This window comes from Populus euphratica, unplaced genomic scaffold, assembly GCF_000495115.2.
Source record: "Populus euphratica unplaced genomic scaffold, PopEup_1.0 scaffold25.1, whole genome shotgun sequence".
Taxonomy (NCBI): domain Eukaryota; kingdom Viridiplantae; phylum Streptophyta; class Magnoliopsida; order Malpighiales; family Salicaceae; genus Populus; species Populus euphratica.
Genome location: NW_011499851.1, coordinates 1,934,231 through 1,955,816, shown reverse-complemented (window position 1 = coordinate 1,955,816; position 21,586 = coordinate 1,934,231). Strand labels below are relative to the sequence as shown.

Below are 21,586 nucleotides of genomic sequence, written 5' to 3'. Positions count from 1 at the left end.
TTCTAGCTGCCTCGATGAAGGTCTAGCTCTGATTATCCAGATGAAGGCTCACATGAATGGTATTTTGTCTTTATAAAATTTGTATAGCTTTTCTTTCCAGATATTATCTAAATTAACTATCATAAAGGTCAGGAGGAGTTCGCCGAAGAGAAATACCAGAAATCTATATGCAAAAACATGCACTATCATCCCTAATTTCTCATGCTCAAACACCTCCTTCTAGCTCCAATAATCGTTAAATAATACGCACAATACCTTCGTTCCTTGTGCATTTCATGCTCTTTTTATTCTATCAAATTTAGACAGAAAAACAAATCTTCTGATCGTGATCTGAGGGAATATCTGAATGTAATTTAAACCAATTAATTAAAGGTGTTTTTCCGCCATGATTCTTTCTCAAGATTAGTGGGTGTTCCTTAGCGCTTGCTCTTGTTACTAGTGAGTCTACTTCACTTGTCTTGTATCGGTGATGGCAACTGCATTCTTTTCTCTGTAGAACATGGCGGTCTCCTTTTCTGGTAAAGACAAATTAAGGTGTGAACCTGTCAACAAACTGAAGGACTCAGCTCCCTCGATCGTCTCATTCTATGAACCAAAAAAACCCTAGTTGATGTCAGCTCGCCCACATAAATTATAAAAAGAAAATTAGAAAGAACAACTCATAACGCGCCCGCAATCGAAAGATACTCTTACCTTGTTGTTATCTCCGAGTATATATCTTCAAAGATGCACGTGTCACATCATATATCTTCAGATATGCATGGCTTTATATATATATATATATACGAAAGTGAAAAATCATAATTAATGTTTCTCAACATGAATATGTTCACACTCATTATGTGTTCTGAAAAGCAAAGGGTCGTTAACTGATTGTGTTTTATTAATTAAATTCAAATTTTGGTGGCTAATGATTACATTGGAGACTCGTGAACCGTTAAACATGATTAGAACAGGAGAGAATTTTTGAAAATATGGTTGGAGTTATTTTTTAAAATGTTTTATATTTAAAAATATATTAAAATAATATTATTTTATTTTTTAAAAATTATTTTTCATATTAACATATTAAAATAATTTGAAAATACTAAAAAATATTAAATTAAATAAAACATAAAAAATTTCAAATTTTTATAAAATTATTTTTAAAATATAAAAATAAACAGGAAAGAATATAGTAAAGAATAGTAATTGTTATTTTTTAAAAGTATATTTTATTTAACAATATATTAAAATAATATTTTTTTTAAACTAATTATTTTTAATATAGCATATTAAAATAATTTAAAAAAATTTAAAAAATATTAATTTTAAAAAATAAATAAAAAATTTCGGAAATACTTAAACAACAAAAACCAAGCCATTAATTACAAACTGAAAAATAAAGGTTTGGATGCCGTTCTTCTCTCAACTTGCCTCCATTCTGGCATGACAGCTGAACATCGAGAGGCCCATTGCTTTATGATCTATTCCGATGGAACACCGAAACTCGTACACTTGGGACTCCAAACATCATGCACGAACCCAGCCTCACCAAATAGCTCGAATGCTAAGATTGCACCCTTCATTTAATTTCTTTCTTTGCAGGAACATTTCTCTCTTTTTGTTTATTTCACTGCTGCTGCTGATCATGGAGGTGATCTTTGTGGAAGGAAAAGGTGCCTGACGTCACTGCTTCAGAGGAAAGAAGAACAATCGCTGGAAAGCGATGCCCAGCTTCTAACATGAAGAAGGCTCGACAAAGCGTAATAATGTGACTCCCTTTTGATATTTCACTAGGACTTGTGATGATTTCATTCTTCGTTACGGTCTTGGCTGCCATTACACCCTACTCATGGTTTTGTTATCTCCAGGTTCTATCTGTTTCACGCCTCTTTTCTCTGCTCCATCTTGGCCGTTACGGTGCCTCGGCTCCTTTTGTTAGCCTCATTTTCCAGCTCTTTTTTTTTTTTTGTTTGCCATCAATCTAGTCGTTTTTATATGGGAAAAAAAATCTTACACATTAATTATTCAATTAGTGTTTTCTGAAGTTGGAAATAATTCCCCTACTTCGTTAGCTTTATATTCATGTTTCGGGTCTTTTTATGCCTGTTTTGGCTAAGAGAATTTTGAGTTTTGAAGTTAGATATTAAATTTAATGTTAATAATGTAAACTCTAGACATTGTTGTTGTTCTACAAGTTCTAGACTGTAAGAATTTTTCAAAATTTTTATTATTTTTTAATATGTGAAAAGCAAATTAAAAACTCATAAAATAATCAAATAATCTAAATGCTATAAATGTAAATGATAGCCTAACCACTCATGATTAAGAAGCTTATAGTCATTGGATGATTCTTTAATTAATTATAAACATGCACTCCAACTTATTGATAGAAAAAACACGAAATAATATATATTTTTGGTACTTTCTAAGTGTTTTTTAATGAAATCTGCAAGCCTACAATTAAAACTACAATTAAAACTGCAAGTATACTAATTATCACCTATCATTATTAGAAAAATTGATAAATACAAATAAAAATATCAAAGAAATATTTTTGTTGGTAAACTACTAATGAATTTTACTAACATAAATATTTCAATAATATTTATTGAGGGAATTATAATGGAAAAAAATAATTAAAACAAAGTAAAAAAAATAATGACATGTTATTTTTATCCAAGGAATAAATTTCATCGGTAAATCCATTGGTAAACTGTAAACACTATTTATCATGTCAATTACAAAGAGAATCATCCACAAAAAATTTCATCGATATTTTCTAGAGAGCTCTGAAACTGTTCATTTTTCAATTGCACTGTTAATTATTATTCTTTACAAACAAAATCACCGATAAATTGAAAAGTTGTCGATGTTATTTGGTGGTTTTCTAAATTTTTTTTTGTTAAATTAAAATTTTAAATTAAATATTACAAACAGAATTACCGATGAGTTGAAAAGTCGTCAGCGATATTTAGCGGTTTTTGAAATTTTTTTATTAAATTAAATATTACAAAAGAAATCACCAATGAAATGATTAAAAATATTAATATTTAATTATCCGTTGATAAAACACCCAATAAAAAGCCTAAAATCCTTAATTTTATAATAGATAGAATTACATACGGTATTTTCTGAGGGAAATACCGACGAAATGAGGTGGATAATTATTTTTTTGTGTATCTTTTCTGTTAGTAAATCCATTGATAATAATATTTTTTTATTATCAACGAACTTACCGACGAATAAAAAATTATCGATAAAAGATTCACTAATGAAATATTTTTATCGGTGATTTCGTTAGTAAATTATTTACTAACAGAATGATAATACAAATACCGACAAAAATTTCTGTCGGTAAATCCAAAAATTGTGACAGTGTGTAAACTATTAACATACAAATTGTTTGCCTACCAGTTATATACCTACTACTTATCATATACGAGATTGGAAGCCTGCTAATAAATAGGTTTTAAAGATCCTGAAAAGTTACTTCAAATGCAAAGCAACTATTAATGTTGATTTTTGTTGAGTTGTTCTTCTTGTTGCGCTCCTCCATCCTTAATTTATACAGGGAATGTTATAGATAAACGTCTATTAACTACTCATTCTCTCCATTACTTATATTTGAGGATGCATGAGTAAAATTACCCAACTTACTATATATTTTTTAGAGTTTTTGAATGTTAACATATTTTATTATCATCCTTTCTCTATATGCTGTATAATTAAATATATCAAAACCATTTTCATAAAACCTTGGAGGAGTAATTGAAGTTTATCTAGGTAAGTATGATCCTCTTTTTTTTTTTTTTTTTTTGTCATTTGTTCAATTAAAATCATTAATTTTGTTTGTTATCATTTCCCTATTCCTAGCTGAAATGGCGATGCAGAATGAAATAATTAGCATAGTTTCGTAAGAGGAAAACAAAAGATCCGATTTCTAATAAAAAGCTAGAATTTATAAATGTTTAAAATTATAAACATGTGAAGCATAACTAATGATAAATATTTTTTAAATAAAAAATAAAAATAGAATACAAACATACATACTAAGCATATATTTAAACTTATAATTGCTATAAAATCAAAATACTAATATGCATACCAATAATAAAAATAATAATATTTAAACTAAAATAAAAATATACCTACTTATTAAAATATTTTAAAGTAATGAATTTTTATCATAGATGAATCATTTATCCTTAAAAATTTATTGCTCCTCAATTGTGTAACAGGATGTTTGCAATATACATTTCAAAATTTTAATAACATCATCTTAGTTTTTATACACTTTTAAACAAGATCCTTACATAAAAAATTAAGTAAATCAAATATTTTTTAATAAAATAAATCTAAATTTTAGTTTTGAAAGGAAAAATAAAGAAGAAAAACATTAAAAATAAGGTGAGGAAAAATGTGCGAAATCGTAAAAATACAAAGCTATTTTGAGTTTTAAAATTAAAAAGATTTTCATAATTAAAAAAACTAATAACAATTAATAAAAATAGCTATCTGTTAATTTATTTTAAACAAAATTCTAAGAAGCTGGTTTGATTGTTAAAGAGACTATTTTTTATTTATTCTTTAATTAATTAGAATTTGTTTGAAATTATAATAATAATGGTAATGATTAAAGTATTTTTAATTTATAAATATATTGAAATATTTTTTTTTATTTTTAAAAAATTATTTTTAATATTACCACATTAAAATTATCTAAAAATATAAAAATATTATTTAAAAAAATATTTTAAAATTTTTAATAACACAACTTGCACCCTATTCCATCCAAACCCTTAATATTCAACCAGAGACAGGCTGAAGGCAAACGCAGACATTTTTATTATTATTAATATGAATATTGATAAAATAATGACAAAAGAAGAACAAGTACGGTGACCACGCGCATCAACCATGTGGTGCGTGTAAAGTAAAGAAGGAAGAGTGTACGCAGACATTTTTATTATTGTTATTATTAAAATAGATAAAATAATGACAAAAGAAAAACAAGGACGTTGGCCACGCGCATCAACCATGTGGCGCGTGTGAAGTAAGGAAGGAAGAGTGTGTATCTTGATAACGAAAAGTAAAGGGTTGGTGGTTGGTTGAAACCTAGACAAATATTAGACCGTAGCTGATCCTTCACCTCAGCTTGTCTTATTTGATTTGTATATTTCCTATTCGACAATTGAACGACGTCACGTTCGTTTCTAGTATTCTACGGTAATGTTCTCAAAACGGTGCGTTGCTCAGTGCAGACTGGAGGTCGTCCTCTCCTGCACCCGTGCCCCTAGCAGCAAGTTTTTTTTTTTTTTTTTTTCTGAGTTTCCAATGATTGCCCTTTTCTTTCTTCTGAATCCTGACAGGTGACTGGGGGCGTTGAATCTACTTGTCAAGCTGGCTACAGCCACTCACCATCATCATCATGACCCGACTGCGACCCGGCAGATCCAATCCCTTCCTTCAATTTATTGAAACCTTCTCGTAGTGAATTTACCATTATCGTCTTTACTGTAAAGCAAGGCCATGTCATCAAACAATATAAATTTATTATTTGTTTTTGAGTGATTGATTTTATTTATTTTATTTATTTTATTTAATGTATTATATATATATATAATAAATGTGTTAAGATCACGTTGTCATGATTTTCCAAATTTTGCTGTAGGATTAATGTGGCATCAGTTACTAAATAATTGGTAGCTTCTAATCAAGCAATTTTTTCAATTTACAGGAGTGTAAGTCCAAAGGTCATTTTCTTTTTATTTTTTATATTTTTTTCTTTTGGAGGGTAGATCAAGATAATTGTATCAATTAAAGAAGAGGGTAAGTTAAAGGATATTGAGACTAATTCTAATATTTGATAGAAAACATTAATGTAATATGAAATTTCTTAATAAGCAGTTGTAAATAGCTCTAGACTATGCAACATGGGTTGGAGAAATAGAGGTTTGGGCTGATTTCCTTCCTTGGCAAAGGCCCGGGGAGAAAGCATAGTCTAGTTATTAGATTTGCGAAGGTCAGAATCAATCCTACATATTAGGATTGGCCCATAAACTATATCCCAAATTAAAAAAATTAAAATAGGATTAACACTTATATTATTAGAAAATATCTTATTTGTAAAGTATAAACATGTGCAATTTCAATTTGAAAAATATCGATAATTATTTACTTATTTTTAAAATATCGAATAAATTAATAGATGTAATATTGGATTGCCTTTGTTGAAGACACTCCCTCTTTTCATCGATGAAAGGATCTATTTCTGAAATTAAAAAAAAAAAGAGCTGGAGCTCTAAAAAAATAATTTTTTAATATGTTATTATTTTGATATTATTTTAAAAAATATTTTTTTTGAATTTTTTTAAATCACACTATATTTATTTTTCGAGGTTGTTTTTTAATTTACAAAGTAAACCAAATTATATAGCTACGCCGTGAAACGATCGTAAGCTGCATTTGTTTAATTATTGAACCGGGAAAAGGAAGAGATGGTTCAAGGAAAAAAGCGCCAGAGAAAACAATGCGTGCAAATACCCCATAAGCAGAAACTCGGCAAGTAATAAGTTTCATCAAAGGCAAATTTTTAGTTAGCCAGCAATGGATTGCACCTAAAGTCAACTCATACCCCATGTCATTTGAGAATTATTTTCAAATTTCAACATCAAACTTAGGCAAGCCATGAATTTCATCAATCAAAAGAACTAGCAATCTTGGTCCCTGAGGAGAATAAAACACCCTTTTTTCTTCAATTGCCAAAACTGGAGCATTGCCAATCAATCAACACAAAGACAATCAACCATAAACCACAAAGATTAGACAAACCCTTTTTAGTCCTTAAAGATTAAAACACAACTAGGACATAATACAAACATACACACACAGAGAGTGAAATCCAAGCTACAATAAGCACACAAACTTAAAATTAAGGGAAAACAGAAGAACTTACTGCCATTTCTCTCTGAACCAAGAAGCCTGGATTGATGAAACCCAGAAACCAAACGCAAAGACTAACCCTTCAACGAAACTCAACCTTTTATGTGATAAAATCAAGTTCCGTTATAATTAAAGCTCCTTCAGAGAACCCTTCAACGACCTCAGCAAGAAAGAGAGAGAGAGAGGGACCTTAAGTTGAATACATAGACTTTTCAGAGAGAAAGAGCGTGTTTAGAGAGTGGGCGAGAGGGGTGGGGGTTCCTCAACCATTGACCAGGGCAACCGGTAGCGTTTGACAATTCTTCTCTCTTTCTCCTCTCTGTAAAAAACGAAAGAAAAGGACAAATTAAATTGAAGTCTCAGTTTCTTCTCAGTTTCAAGTGTCTCTGTCTCAAAGTCAGTCATCGTATGTACTGTTCCCAATATATACATACGATCCATGAATACGGTATTCTTCCTTTGCCAGAGATATTTCTCTTCCGACCGGGTTATGTTGAATGTCGCTGTTATTGAGATAAAGCATCCTTCTACTTCTACACTATGCAACATGGGTTGGAGAAATAGAGGTTTGGGCTGATTTCCTTCCTTGGCAAAGGCCCGGGGAGAAAGCATAGTCTAGTTATTAGATTTGCGAAGGTCAGAATCAATCCTACATATTAGGATTGGCCCATAAACTATATCCCAAATTAAAAAAATTAAAATAGGATTAACACTTATATTATTAGAAAATATCTTATTTGTAAAGTATAAACATGTGCAATTTCAATTTGAAAAATATCGATAATTATTTACTTATTTTTAAAATATCGAATAAATTAATAGATGTAATATATTGGATTGCCTTGTTGAAGACACTCCCTCTTTGAATCGATGAAAGGATCTATTTCTGAAATTAGAAAAAAAAAAGGAGTTGGAGCTTTCAAAAATATATTTTTTAATATGTTATTATTTTAATATTTTTTTAAAATATTCTTTTTTGAATTTTTTTTAATCTCATTACACTATATTTTTCGAGGTTGTTTTTTAATTTACAAAGTAAATCAAATTATATCAAATCAACTTTATTATTTAAATAATTTTCAACTAAAATTGCAACATCTAAAATTTTTTCCATGGAAAAATTTGACTTCATCTACAACATTAATTAACTACCATTCAGGGTGAGACTAGGGGTGTTGCCCAAGCTACGCCGTGAAACGATCGTAAGCTGCATTTGTTTGATTATTGAACTGGGAAAAGGGAGAGATAGTTCAAGGAAAAAAGCGCCAGAGAAAACAATGCGTGCAAATACCCCACGAGCAGAAACTCAGCAAGTAATAAGTTTCATCAAAAGCAAATTTTTAGTTAGCCAGCAATGGATTGCCACCTGAAGTCAACTCATACCCCATGTCATTTTAGAATTATTTTCAAATTCCTAGTTAAATGGATGCGTGCAAATACCCCTTAGCATTCATGAAAAGAAAGATGAATGGAAAATGGGGAAAAATGACAAATATATTGATTTTAATAAAGATTATATATATAATAACAAGAGCTTCGAGGAGTGCTGCGTCAGTAATAAAATGCTACTAGTTAATCACCCAACATCGGCTGGTGTCGATGCATGTTGCTGGTTTGTATCTTTCTCAACTTGGATGATAGGCCGATCAGCAAGTGAAAGTATGTCATGGCTGCGCGAAATGAAACGATAGTAAGATAAAACCTGTGATCGCTATAAAACCTGTGATCGCTATCTCCTTCTGATATTGCAGCAAAGTGGAACAGCTTTTAGTTTCTACAAAATGGATATATCTTAGCAGGGAAGAAGCTAGGAGCGATTCTACATCAACGTTTGCGGGTGTAGTGGTGGGTTGGTGTCTTTGATTGCAGAAATGAATTGCTTGAAAGGGCTAAAGAGTTCTCAATTCTTGCTTAGAGAAGCTCTGAGCTCAAATGATGGTGTTGTTCTTCGATGGTAGCCTCAGAGTTGTCATTGAAAACATTGTTCGCCATTTATGTCACACCGGTTGCTGGTGGATCTAAATGGTCCAAAGTGTGTCCGAAATATCTTAAACTATTAAGCTTCTAGGTCATTGGAGAAGGAGTCTTACATAGGTCTTTAGCGCTTGTTGCTAATGATCGAAAGAAGCGTTCCGCGGATTTGCCAACCATGATGAGATTGGCAGCCTTCTCCATCTATGACAATACGATCTGCTTTGAACCTGAAACTAAATCAATGGATTTTAGCAAAGGTGATCAAATGAGGATAAAGTGTAAAAAGAAAAGGGAATAGAAATATTTGTTGATGCTGTGAAAAGCACGATATTTTCATGGCTGCCATGGGACAAGAGAATTGTCGATATAATCATGCATTGAGCATGTGAATCATTTCCCATCAGCCTTGAGCAACCCACTGCAGCTGGGACAGCTGCTATACCACCACCCCGAGAAAAAAATCAAAGTGTGTAATAGAAACCCTGCAAGTATACCCTTGATTCTACATGAACATCAGATAGCAATTGATTTCGAAGTAAAGAATAGAAGACAATTCAGTTAAGAATAAGCAAAATTTGTAATAATTATGGTAAGTGTATTTTAAAAAAGAAAAAAGGGATAGTACATAACTCTGTCATTGAAAGGGTCAATGTGGACGATTTCTTTGATTGTTTTTCGATTTTCATTCACTTGGTCCTTGATTGACAAAACAACATTTGACAATGATGCAATTGAATCAATCTGGTGTTAGAATATTAGTATTATTATGATAAGTACCCTATTTTCACTTTATACAAATATAACAAGCACTAAATAAAAATATATTTTATGGCATAATTAATATTATATTTTATGATTTTTTTTGTTTTTTTTATTATTTACAACCTCTTATCTGTTATTAAATTATATATAAATAGAATTATTTGATAGCAAAACAAAAATAATAGTAAATGTGTGTAAAAGAAAAAAAAAAGATAAAAGGACAATGATAGCAATTTTGATGTTATTGTAACAGTTATAAATACAGTGACGAGAGTGTTGTCATTGCAGCAATTATAAGTATAGTGATGAAAGTATTGTCATTGCAGCAGTTATAATTACAGCAATAAAAATTAGAAGTTAAGTTGAGTTGAGTGGATATAATCTTCATCTCTCTGAATATTTGTGCAATAAAAATTAGAAGTTAAGTTGAGTTGGGTGGATATAATCTTCATCTCTCTGTATATTTGTATTTTTTTTTATTTCTAGTAATATGAATTTTTTTTGTAGATATAAATAATTTATCAAATTATATTAAATATTATGTTTTAATATATTTAGTTTTCAATAAATAAAGATAAAAACATCACTAGTCGGAACTCTTAACATCTAAAAAAACTGGAAAGAGATGGCGTGATAAAATATTTAAGTAGTTTATAAATAAAATTTATAATTTGAATAATTAATTAGTCTTTTATATCTAATAATATCATCCACTCTTTTCTTATCCAAGAAAAAAAATCTAAAGAATTCATGTTTCTGAATTTATTTTAAAAAGAGCCATCGTGTTTGACCTGGTTTTGGTTCCACACTGCTTTTGTTTTTTCCAACTTTTTTGAAATCCATTTATTGATTATTTTTGTTTTGCCTAGAAGCACTTGTGGAAATGGTCGACGGATAGGAATCTCTGGTCCTGGAGGAGAAATTGTTCTTCTTGCGGTGAGTTTCTATTGATTATAATTTTCTTCTTATTTTTTGTATTTGAAGGTGGATGCAAATGAATGGATGTTGAGTTTTGGGATTGATATGGCTTTACTAATTTTATTTTTTATTTTTTTTTATTGTGTTATCACTGTAATTCTCCTCACAAGTCACTGGGAAGAACATGTTCAGAGTTGATAACTTATTGACTATTCTCAATTGTAATGTAAGAACCGCTTGAACCATGTCCACGAGGATGCATTTTAGTCTGTCAAAAAATTATTCTTTTTTTTCTTCGATAATTTGATGCATAACTTAAATTAAAAGAAAACCTATTGTTTGAAAATAACTTTTAATTTGCTTTTTTATTAAAATTTATTTTTTAATACTACTAATAATATATTTTTAAATAAAAAATATTTTAAAAAACAATTACCACTCACCTACCAATACGCCTCTAAAATATCAATAGGGTCAAGTTAACATCCTCTTTAATTCCCAATCCCTGAAATTTTCAGTCCCTCTCCCTGTAAAAATTGGTCATGAGGAGAGGTAAGCACCGTATCGGGGAGTCCTGGACTGTTAAACGACTTCACGATCATTCCCAACATCAACGAAAACAACAACAACAACAAGAATCTAATCTTGAATCACTATCTGTACCATCAGCTTCTTCACAACAACAGTATATCAAGAAATCCGAGCACAAACCCTCGAATTCTCAAGTAGCTTCTTTGAATTCTCCCAAATCTGACCCGCCCTCTTCAGTTACTGAAGTGGGTGCTTCTAGTTTTGGTGAGAAAGTGAATGAAAATATGGAAAAAAACCTTCATGAAACAAAGAAAAAGGAGATTGAAGAGAAAAAAGATGAAAGTGAACCGGACAATGGAAATGGGGTTGATGGCGTTGTGACTAGATTGGAAGAATTCTTTTTGGGTGTGGAGGAGCCAGAATTATCTGAGGAGCAGCTAAGGATCAATGATCAGCTACAGGAGGATGAGGTAATTTGTTTATTGACTGATCAGCTACAGGAGGATGAGGTAATTTGAAAAACTTGGGGGTTTATTGACTTTTTTTTTTTTGTTTAATGAATATTTTGTTGAACTTTATTTTGCAAGATATATACAAATGGGCATAAACTCAAAGGGCATAAATTGTATATTTCCAATGTTTTAATTTGTTTTGTGAAACTTGATATGCACAGTTTTTTTTTTCCTGTAGACTGGGATTTCGTAGGAATGCCAACAGAGTTCGAAGCTTGTTGTTTAACAACTTTATCGTACCTCCATTAGCATTTTGCCTTTGAACGGTTTACAATTACAGAACTTTGTTGCCATTGAACTGCGAAGCATCAAACCAGCCACGGAGTTTGAAAACATATCTTTCTAGAAAGAAATAAAAAATCAAAATTTGTCTGGAAATGTAAAGAAAATAGAGGTCTTTAAAGCTGCCCGTAATTTTTTTCCCTGGTTAACTGAAGCCTGAAAGTAAGAAACCTTTACCACACCTTTTTCAGCCCTTTCTCATCTTTCACTCTTATCCATTTTTTTCAGTTGCTTGCTATGGAGTCGATTTATGGAGACAATACCTTCATTCTTGAGAGACAGAGAGGTCTAAGATCTTTTCAGGTTACTTCAGTACCTTACAATTTGAAAGCTTCTTGTCATGTTGTACATTAATCATCCAGCACCTGTATGTTATTCCGCAGATTCATATTCACATTGAAGTTCCTGCTGAATTTACTGTAACTGCAAAGCTATATTCACTTGGTGATTGTAATGGGAAAAGTGGTAGTTCTGATGAGTTTTCTTACTCATTCGAAGTCCAATATCTTCCACCAATAGTGTTGACCTGCCTATTACCTAAATCATACCCAAGCCAACTACCTCCTTATTTTACCATCTCGGTTCAGTGGTTGGATTCTACTAGTATTTCCCATCTCTGCTCAATGTTGGACTCAATATGGACGGAACAACCAGGGCTGGAGGTTATATATCAATGGGCTGATTGGCTACAGAATTATTCCCTTTCTTTTCTTGGGATTGATAAAGATATCATTATTGGACCTTGTGTCACTAAACATAAAAAAGACAGGCGCGCGATTTCGGGAAGTGTATCCCTGGAGGTTGATGTTCCTTCACTGAGAAGTTACAATGCTGAGCAATGCCATGAGAACTTCTGCAAAAGCTTGCATGAATGTTGCATCTGTTGTGAAGAGTATGCAGGCAATTTTCAATCTTTTCCTAACTTTACTTTAATCTGGTCTTACTTATATAAACAGCAAAATTGTTTGGTGTACTAATATGGCTGACCTATGCTCTGTTTTTGACTGTTTTAGGTTTTGGGGGATTGAAATATTATTTGAACTCCATCAGTCCTTTTTTTATATAAAAAAGACCTTTGACTTTGCTTATAGGTTATCATAATGTATAGATGTCCCTTTTGGTCCAGTTGTTTGCTGTAATCTTTGTAGATGATGTTACTCTAGTTAAGCTTCAAACATGTGCATATGGCTGTCATTTGAAATTTGATAATGCATAGTATTTCATGTACAATAATGTGGGAGACCTTCCACTTACAACTTTCTGTGGCATTTGTTTTCTGTATGAAGACAAGGTCATGGTTGTTAGTAGTCTTGTCCTTTAACTTCACACTCCCTTTTTCGGTTCGCTGCTGAGTTAGTAGTTGATAAACATCAACTTTTACTATGAACTGATTTCCTTTTCTTACGTTTTTCAATGTACTATTTCTGAATACTATTAGAAAGCACCTCTTATCTGTTTTCATATGTTCTTCTATGGAAATTAACCTTCTTTTTTATTTATCTTACCAGGCAGCGATTTCATCAGGCTACCATGCCAGCATTTCTTCTGCTCAAAATGTATGAAGAGGTATTCTGACATTCATGTTGCAGATGGTACTGTGAACAAGCTTCAATGTCCAGATGCAAAGTGTGGGGTTATGGTCCCGCCTGGTTTATTGAAACGGTTACTCAGTGATGAAGAATATGAACGATGGGAGTCCTTGATGTTGCAGAAAACACTGGAGTCCATGTCTGATGTTTCCTATTGCCCAAGATGTGAAACACCCTGCATAGAAGATGAAGAACAGCATGCACAATGCTCAAAGTGCTTATATAGCTTTTGCACACTTTGCAGGGAGAGACGCCATTTAGGTGAAGTTTGTATGACACCAGAAATGAAGCTTCAAGTCTTGGAGGTAAAGTTTGTGTTCTCATCTTTTGTATTTAGTTTCAGAGTAACCTCTGTTGACAAGAAGGATAAACAAGCGAAAAATTTTTAATAGGGCATCCTACCAGAAGAAATGAAAACAAACTCAAAACAAGGGTGTTCTCTTGTCTAGCTGAGAAAACCCATACTTAAAGCTCCTGAGATATTAGTGATTGACAATATCTTTTCTCCATATGTAATTTCAGTTCTTAATCATTTTATAGAATGGGGAGGAAACCAATAAGAAAAGCGGAGATAGAAGGAAAGTTTCTCAGTACTCGTTAGTCTGTTGATCATTGGAAATATAATCCTTGGAATAATTAGGAACGGGATCAGGTTCCCTTATATTACACTGAGAAATCTAGCAAAAACCCTAGAATGTTGAGAATTGGAATCCCTAAATAGGGAAACCAAATTTCAAATCATATGGGGAATTGAATAAGATCCCAATATCTATTTTAATAGGAAAGAACTAAAATTCTGATTGATCAAATAAAATTAAATAATGAAATGATAATCCAGAAATCTTGCTTGGTTATGCACACCTTCTGTTTTTATTATAACTACTATGATGTTGCTCATGGTATCAGAATGAATTCTCTACCAAAAAATGCTTCTATAACTTTCATGTTAGCCTGCGTTTCAGATTTTCACAACTTGGATTTCATTTTCTCTTGATCTTTTGTGGTGCTTTGGAAAAATAAGTCAGATGTGGTAGAATGTTTTCCTTGCCAGTTGTGAAAGAATAATGATGGTATAAAAAATAATTGTTAAGAATTCAACACAAATACAAACAACAGCATTGATAGCAATTTAACGGAACCATTTGTTCATTTATTTTATGTGTATATTCGTGTTGCATTTGTTAATTTTTTTTGATATACCAATCATTACTTATCATGAAATGTCTTTAATGACCTTTAATTTTTGCCCTACAGGAACGCCAAAACTCATCTCACCTCAAAGATGGACAAAAGCATAAAGAGCGCGAGATGATAAATGAACTTCTTAGTGTCAAGGAAATACTCCGTGATGCTAAGCAATGCCCATCTTGTAAGATGGCAATCTCAAGAACTGAAGGTTGTAACAAGATGGTGTGCAAAAACTGTGGGCAGTTCTTCTGCTATCGTTGTAACAAAGGGATTGATGGATATGACCATTTTAAGTGAGTGATTCATTGAAAAGTTAAATAGTATATTTGGTTTGTTTGTCATGATCTTGCATTTGTCAGATTTATACGGTAACTTTTGCAATTATTGAAGGGATGGACAGTGTGAACTCTTCCCACAAGAAGAGATTCAACAATGGGAGGAGAGGATGAATCCCCGCCAGGTTGTGGCTCAGGTTCATGCTGAACTTTTTCCAGATCATGTTAATACATGTCCCAATTGTGGTCAATTCAATGTGAAGGTTAGTGACGACTGGTCTTTCTGTAAATCAGAATCAGATGTTGAATGCATTTAAATATTCTGAAGTGCTAAATTCTGTTTGGATCTCTCGTTCTTTTTTTATCTGACCTTATACCAGGTGCTTTCATGTCTTGTGGGCCATGTGTCCTCTTCAAAGTGCAACACCGAACCATAATTATTAAGCCCTAAACTTTCAAAAGCATTCTAGTTCCGTCCTTTTTATTTTTATTTTATATTGCATATTTATGATTGGTATTTTTTTTTTTAAAAAAAAAGCTTGGACCTGAAACTAGAAAGGATAACTGAATCCCACTCGATTCAAGACATGCATGGGCTGATCATATACAAATAAAAACTTTGCAATTGACAGTATTCAGTTTTCTTTTTTGCAAGTATAGCCTTTGGGACACAAATGAAAGCTGATCAATGTAATTTGTGGTATTAAAAGTAATATTTTTCACGAATGACAAAATAAAATGCTATTCTTATGGGCCATGTTGGCCATTAGTTTCAAGCAATGTTGAACAAAGACTTCTGTACACTACACAGTGTTAGTGTTGGTAAAATCTGTTAAATCTTCATTGAGCTTGGTTTCATTTCTTTGCTTCTAAACATTTAGGAGATAATTAATGGATTGATTCCTCTGGAACCCTATGATCAAATCTACTCCCTTTTTTCCCTTTGCTGTGAAATACTAAAAAACATTGAGCATCAGCTGCCTGATAGGTTTGTCATTTTCTTCTCTTTTGACATGGTTACAGGTTGGCAATAATAACCACATTCTTTGCTGGTCATGCCAAATGCACTATTGCTACTTGTGCAGAAAGATTGTGAGGCGTGGTTCTCAGCATTTTGGACCAAAAGGTTGCAAGCAGCACACAGTGGGATAGCTGTCAGTATAGCTCTAAACCAGCCCAGTTGAAAAAGAATACTAGAGATTCAGAAACAATAGCAAAGAGGATTTGGTTATATTCCTATGGATTGTGATGGTATGTAATTAGGATCGTCCCCCTAGTTAGAGCTACCAGGTTGAACAATGATGTCAGTTTTAAATGCTGGCTTCATGTCCGAGAGATTTCGGGCAGGCAAAGCCCTCCAAAATTGGTGTTTTCTGAGGACATTTTTGTTTTCGCTGTGGTTTGTTGTTACTACATTCAGTTTCCTGCACTCACGGTGTTGGCTGCAAGGAGTTGTGCGAGTAAAATGAGCGTGTTTTTCCTTCATGGCTTCGGTTTACTGAAAAGAAAAGAAAAGAATGAAAATAGGGCAAAAATACAATTTTGAGTTGATATTGTGTAACATTATGGTTTTTCTCTCTTTACACCGGCAAGTTGTGTTCTCTTAAAGATGAATCTCTGGATTGACTGATCGTGGAGTTTTGATGTGTTGTAATAAAATGTCAGTAACTCTCTTCTTCTCTATTCCGTTCTCTGTTTAAATGCTCCTGGTACTTTTCTTATCCAGGTTTAGAGGCCTAAATTATAGGAGTGGAGAAAGAAGTGGAAAGAACAAATTTGCCTCCAAACTATCAATTGAGTCCCCCATCTTTGAGATTATGCTCAATTAACCCTGTCGTTACATAAGGCTAAAGGGCATGCTAATTTTGCACATGATTCCCGCACTTTTTATCTTTTGCCTGATTTTATGTAAAAACGAGGCTACCTAAAATATTTTTGAGCAAAAACAAATGTTTTTAACACTCCAAATAAATCATGTATTGTTGATAATTTTTAGCAGCAAAATAATAATTGTTGATGAATATTTTGGCAAGAAGCATCAATGTTGCCAAGAACGGTCTAAAATTCAAGGCATGTATCTGTCATGTGAAAAAGTAATGGACTTTTAAACTTTAAATAACAATCGATGTTAATTTAATTTAATTGGGACAATCGAATGGTAGAGGACTCAATTGGGATATGTATAATAGTTTGGGAGTAAATTTGTTCTTTCCCCATACAGAAAACTAGCAAGCTACTCGGATTGAAACCTTAAACTACGTAGCTGCCGCGGGCAGTCTTCCATAGTGTGGAGCAATCCTGTATTTCCTGAAGGAGTAGTCATGGGAATAATATAGCTGAAAAGGAATAAGACCAAGAATTGACAGTGACGCCAAGCAAAATTAAAGTTGCATTCGAAAGCTTTGTTTAAATGTTCAAAAGCTTGATGTGAGAATCAGCATCGACTGCAGTAACACATGAGCTGAGTTTATGGGATGACTTTGCGCACGATAACTGAAGCTGGAATGTCTACGGAGAAGATAAGCAACCATTTGCAAGCGAGGGCAAAAAACATTGCAAGTTGGATCGAGTCATGAAGAAATCATCCAACAACGGTTTCACAGCAAGTCACCCTACATAACAACGAAGCTGTTACCATGCGTGATAACGGGGAAGGAAAAGACCATAATCGCAAAGGTGTAATTGATGGAAGTTGAATCCTAAAGCATGCAAACAGAGAGAAAGTTGTAGCTGAACCATAAATAGAGTTAATTAGTCTAAGCTATTCATTTAACACATGATGAAAATGTAAAAAGGAGTACACATATATCTCTTTGAAAGCCATCAATAATTTTGTGGGCGATTTAGGGGGCGAGTGGGGGGAGAAATGGCAAACAAACATAGCAAAAGGAAAACTAAATATGCATAATTTACAGGAAGTGCAAGTCAGGAAGCCAAGTAAAGTTAACATTTAACAAAGAGGTGGGAAACATGGAGAAATACATCAAAACTTTCATATGTAGTAGTTGCAAAATACAGAAGCAAGCAGCTAATAATATTGAAATTGCACATGTAAATGATAAGAAGGTGGGAAGAGGTGTGGTCTAGGAAATTGGCCAAATCTAGTAGGTGCCAAAGTTTAGCGCAACGTAAGATCACCAAGCATAATGCAGTCAGCTCAAAAGCAGAGGGCATTTGAAAGAACAGTTTGTTCAGTTGCTAAGAAAGCTAAAGAAAAGAAGTAACAGTTGTAAGCATAATAGCAAAGGGAACCACATGAAAACACTTTTTCCTTGCCTTAATTGAATTGATCACACCAAGGGTCGAGGACAAAAAAGAAAGATGAAACGCATTAGAAAAAGCTGTAAAAGGTGGGCCAATTGAAGAGCAATTGTATTGAATGAGAGTAATGCATGGGAGTGGGAAAACGATTGGATCCAAAAATGAAAACATGTTGAACTGATACAAAAGAATGGTCCTGCAAGTATCTAGTCTTGGCAGCTTTGTTTATACAAAGAGTAAGTGACATGAGCCATGCATTACCAAAATAATAAGAAAATGCATCAAGATATTCAAGGGCAGCCTAGAACAATGAAATGTCAGTGTCCAAGCAATTTGTTAGCAGCTGATAAATGCGTGAAAATACGTAAGGTCCCAGCAGAGTAGAGCTGGGTCTGGACAGATTGAATAATTTTTTGAAGAATCTTAAGATAACAAATGAAGTGACCCATAAGATAAATTAAAAGCAGGTGTCTGTTGGCAAATGAACAAAAGAACTGGAAAAAAATATGGTGCGTGAAAGAACAATGGAAACAAAAACTAGTGCAAGGTGGGAAGTCCTAGAAGAAAATGCAAATTTAAGGCTCGATTGTGATGTATAACAGTTGTTGCAAGAAAGATTGTGAATGCGACAGTAAATTTGTCTAGAGGAAATCAATTGCTAAAATAAAACCAGCGAGAAAAAGAGAAACAGAGTTATCTTGACGCGTAATTGCCCATGTGAGTGAACGTAAATAGGAAACTAGCAAAGCTTTTAACGTCAATCTCTCATGGAAAGTAACTGTAGCAAGTTTTCAAGAGCATGAATATAATTGCACTGCGCTTGGATAAACAACAAAACATATCCTATTGCCTGTGAGAATCACGGAAAGCCCAAACTCAATTTCTCAATTCCAATTTAAGTTAATATAAATATATATAAAAATGTTGTAAGAGAATTACTTTTTTTTCTTTTAATTCTTGTATTTGATTTTGAATTTTTTAGTTTAAAAAAGATAGAAGAAGGAAGTAAGTGATTCTTTCTTATATTATTTTTAATTATAATTTTTTTATGAAAGGATTAAGAAAGAGAAAGAGATTAGGGTTTATAAATATTAGAAGTCCATGTTGTTAAGATTGATTTATAATTATTAAGAGTTTAATATTAGATGATTAATTAATATATTGTTAGAAAGAAGGATTTCTGAGTTGATTTGTTTAAATTAATTTTTATGGGTAGAAAAATTCATTTTAACCTTTTTGGAAAATCTGGACATAATGGTCTCGAGGTTGAAGACCAAATTTTATTTTGGTCCTTGATTTATGAAAATTTTAGTTTGGTTTCTAAACTTTAAAAAAATTATAATTTGACCCCTAAATGTATTTTGACATTCTAGAAAGTGTTATTATGAGGTTAAGGATGATGAATCTCAGTTTGATAATTGATTTGAAATATTTTCAATTTGGTCTCTTAATTTTAGGAATTTATATTTTAGTCCCTGAACTTTATAAAAATTATAGTTCCATCCCCAGTTTGTTCTAGACAGAATTGAGGATGGTTTATAGGTGAAATTTCAATTAGTTGTGTATTTACAATTTGGATTATTTTTGGTAAAATTATATTTTAGTCCCTATTTTGGATAATTTTCGTTTTAGTCTTTAAACCTAGGAGACTAAACCTAGTTTTCTTTTATACATTGGAATCTTTTATTTATGTTGTTTTGAGTTGCTTTTGAGTATATTTTATATATTTATTATAGGTTCTCATAACAATCCTCAATAGATTTTTCGGGTCTTCCATATGATATTCCTTTTAATCTATATTTTTTTAGGTGAGTGAAATAATCTTTAATATGCATATAATATAAATAAATATGTATATTGATTATATGATGAGTACGATTAGTTAATCTCTTGAATATTTATATATGTTACTTTATTTTTTGAGTATTCATCTATTCTTGAATTTGTACTCGTATTTTGTCAAATTAAATTCTAATTGATATGATATACATTTTCTTGATGATCTTCAAATATCTATTATGTCTTGGTATAGAACTTGTCAGTAACTCCATGCTAACATAGATTAATTAGCCTATGTACACATAGTATTATGTATACCTGGCTGATGAGAGAGGCATCAACCTGTGGCGACTAATCATCCCACAGTGGTCACCTTCGAGTGTCATCTGGTCACCTTTGATTGTCATCTGATCTCTGACATGTATTATACTTGTAATATCCCATATCAACGAGTGAGGAGTTGGTTGCTAACCTTATTAGTAATACTGGTTGCCAACATGTTATACGCGTTTGGCAACATTAGGCTCAGATGTGGACTGTTAGAAACAAAACCATCAAACGTGGAAGCTAGGTTAGGCTGAGTCAAAGCAGACAATATATAGCATGTTGGGCTGGACTGTAACATTTGGTATCAGAGCGGACCTCACTGGCTGTCTGATGGTGTTGACGGGGTCGTCAGACTCCTTAAGAAAGGTGGATTGTAATATCCCACATCTACGAGTGAGGAGTTAGTGCTGGCCTTATTAGTAGTATTGCTTGCCAACATATTATACGTGTTTTGGGGCATCAGGCTTAGATGTGGGATACCAAAAACAAAACCGTGAGGCGTGGAAGCCGGGTTGGACCGAGCTAAAGTGAACAATATACAGCATGTTGGGTCAAGTTGTTACACTACTACTTTATGATAATATATATATATAAATCGACTTACGAATTATTAATATCTAAAATGTATATTAAATGTTATTCCCTCACTGAGTTGGTTAAACTCACCATTTATTCTTAATAGTATTTTAGGTTCTTAGTTTCTGATAATAGATGAATTTTGTTAAGTGTTCCTGCTTCTTCAGTTTTGGTCGGTATGCCTTGCTTATTTTGCGAGGCTTTTTTTTTAGTTTGATTTGATGTTTTAGATGCTCCATTGTTACTTTCTTTTAATTAAGTTTGAATTTTGATAATGTAATGAGTATTATGGATTATTGTTTTTATTTTAATTACTAATGAGGAGTTTAAAACTATTTTTCAGTTTCATCAGTTTTAAATAATATAATATTTCTGAAGATTATGAAATGTTGTGTATTTTTTAATAAATTGTTCTTTTAAAATGTTCGTTTTGAAGTTTAGCATAAGTGGGGTGTTCTTTTGACACTACTCTTACGTTGCCAGTTATGGACTCAGGATTCGTAAGTGGGGTGTTCTTTTGACACTACTCTTGCGTTGCCAGTCATGGACTCAGGATTCGGGTCGTGACCATAGTTTTAAAACCCGGCCCGGCCCGGCGGGTTGACCCGGGACCCGGCCGACCCGGGGCTGGAACCGGGCCAGGTTGATGAAAAAATAAGGTAAGCCATGACCCGGCGTGACCCGG

At 32.6% G+C, this 21,586-nt stretch overlaps 1 protein-coding gene and 1 long non-coding RNA gene across 2 annotated transcripts in view; one reads left to right on the top strand and one right to left on the bottom strand.

Moving 5' to 3' along the window:
- The first annotated feature begins 10,994 nt into the window (after positions 1–10,994).
- Positions 10,995–16,641, top strand: NHL8 (NDR1/HIN1-like 8). The gene is made up of 7 exons (XM_011020220.1): positions 10,995–11,582; positions 12,135–12,209; positions 12,290–12,806; positions 13,415–13,800; positions 14,750–14,976; positions 15,074–15,221; positions 15,982–16,641. The coding sequence occupies exons 1-7, from the start codon at positions 11,124–11,126 to the stop codon at positions 16,108–16,110; spliced, it is 1,941 nt and encodes a 646-aa protein (XP_011018522.1). The 5' UTR covers positions 10,995–11,123; the 3' UTR covers positions 16,111–16,641.
- A 650-nt stretch (positions 16,642–17,291) lies between these two features.
- The window catches only part of LOC105121541 (uncharacterized), a 4,761-nt gene continuing 466 nt past the window's right edge, over positions 17,292–21,586 (bottom strand). Inside the window, exon 2 of the long non-coding RNA XR_841564.1 lies at positions 17,292–17,570. This is a non-coding gene — a long non-coding RNA (uncharacterized LOC105121541). The remainder of the gene's footprint in view (positions 17,571–21,586) is intronic.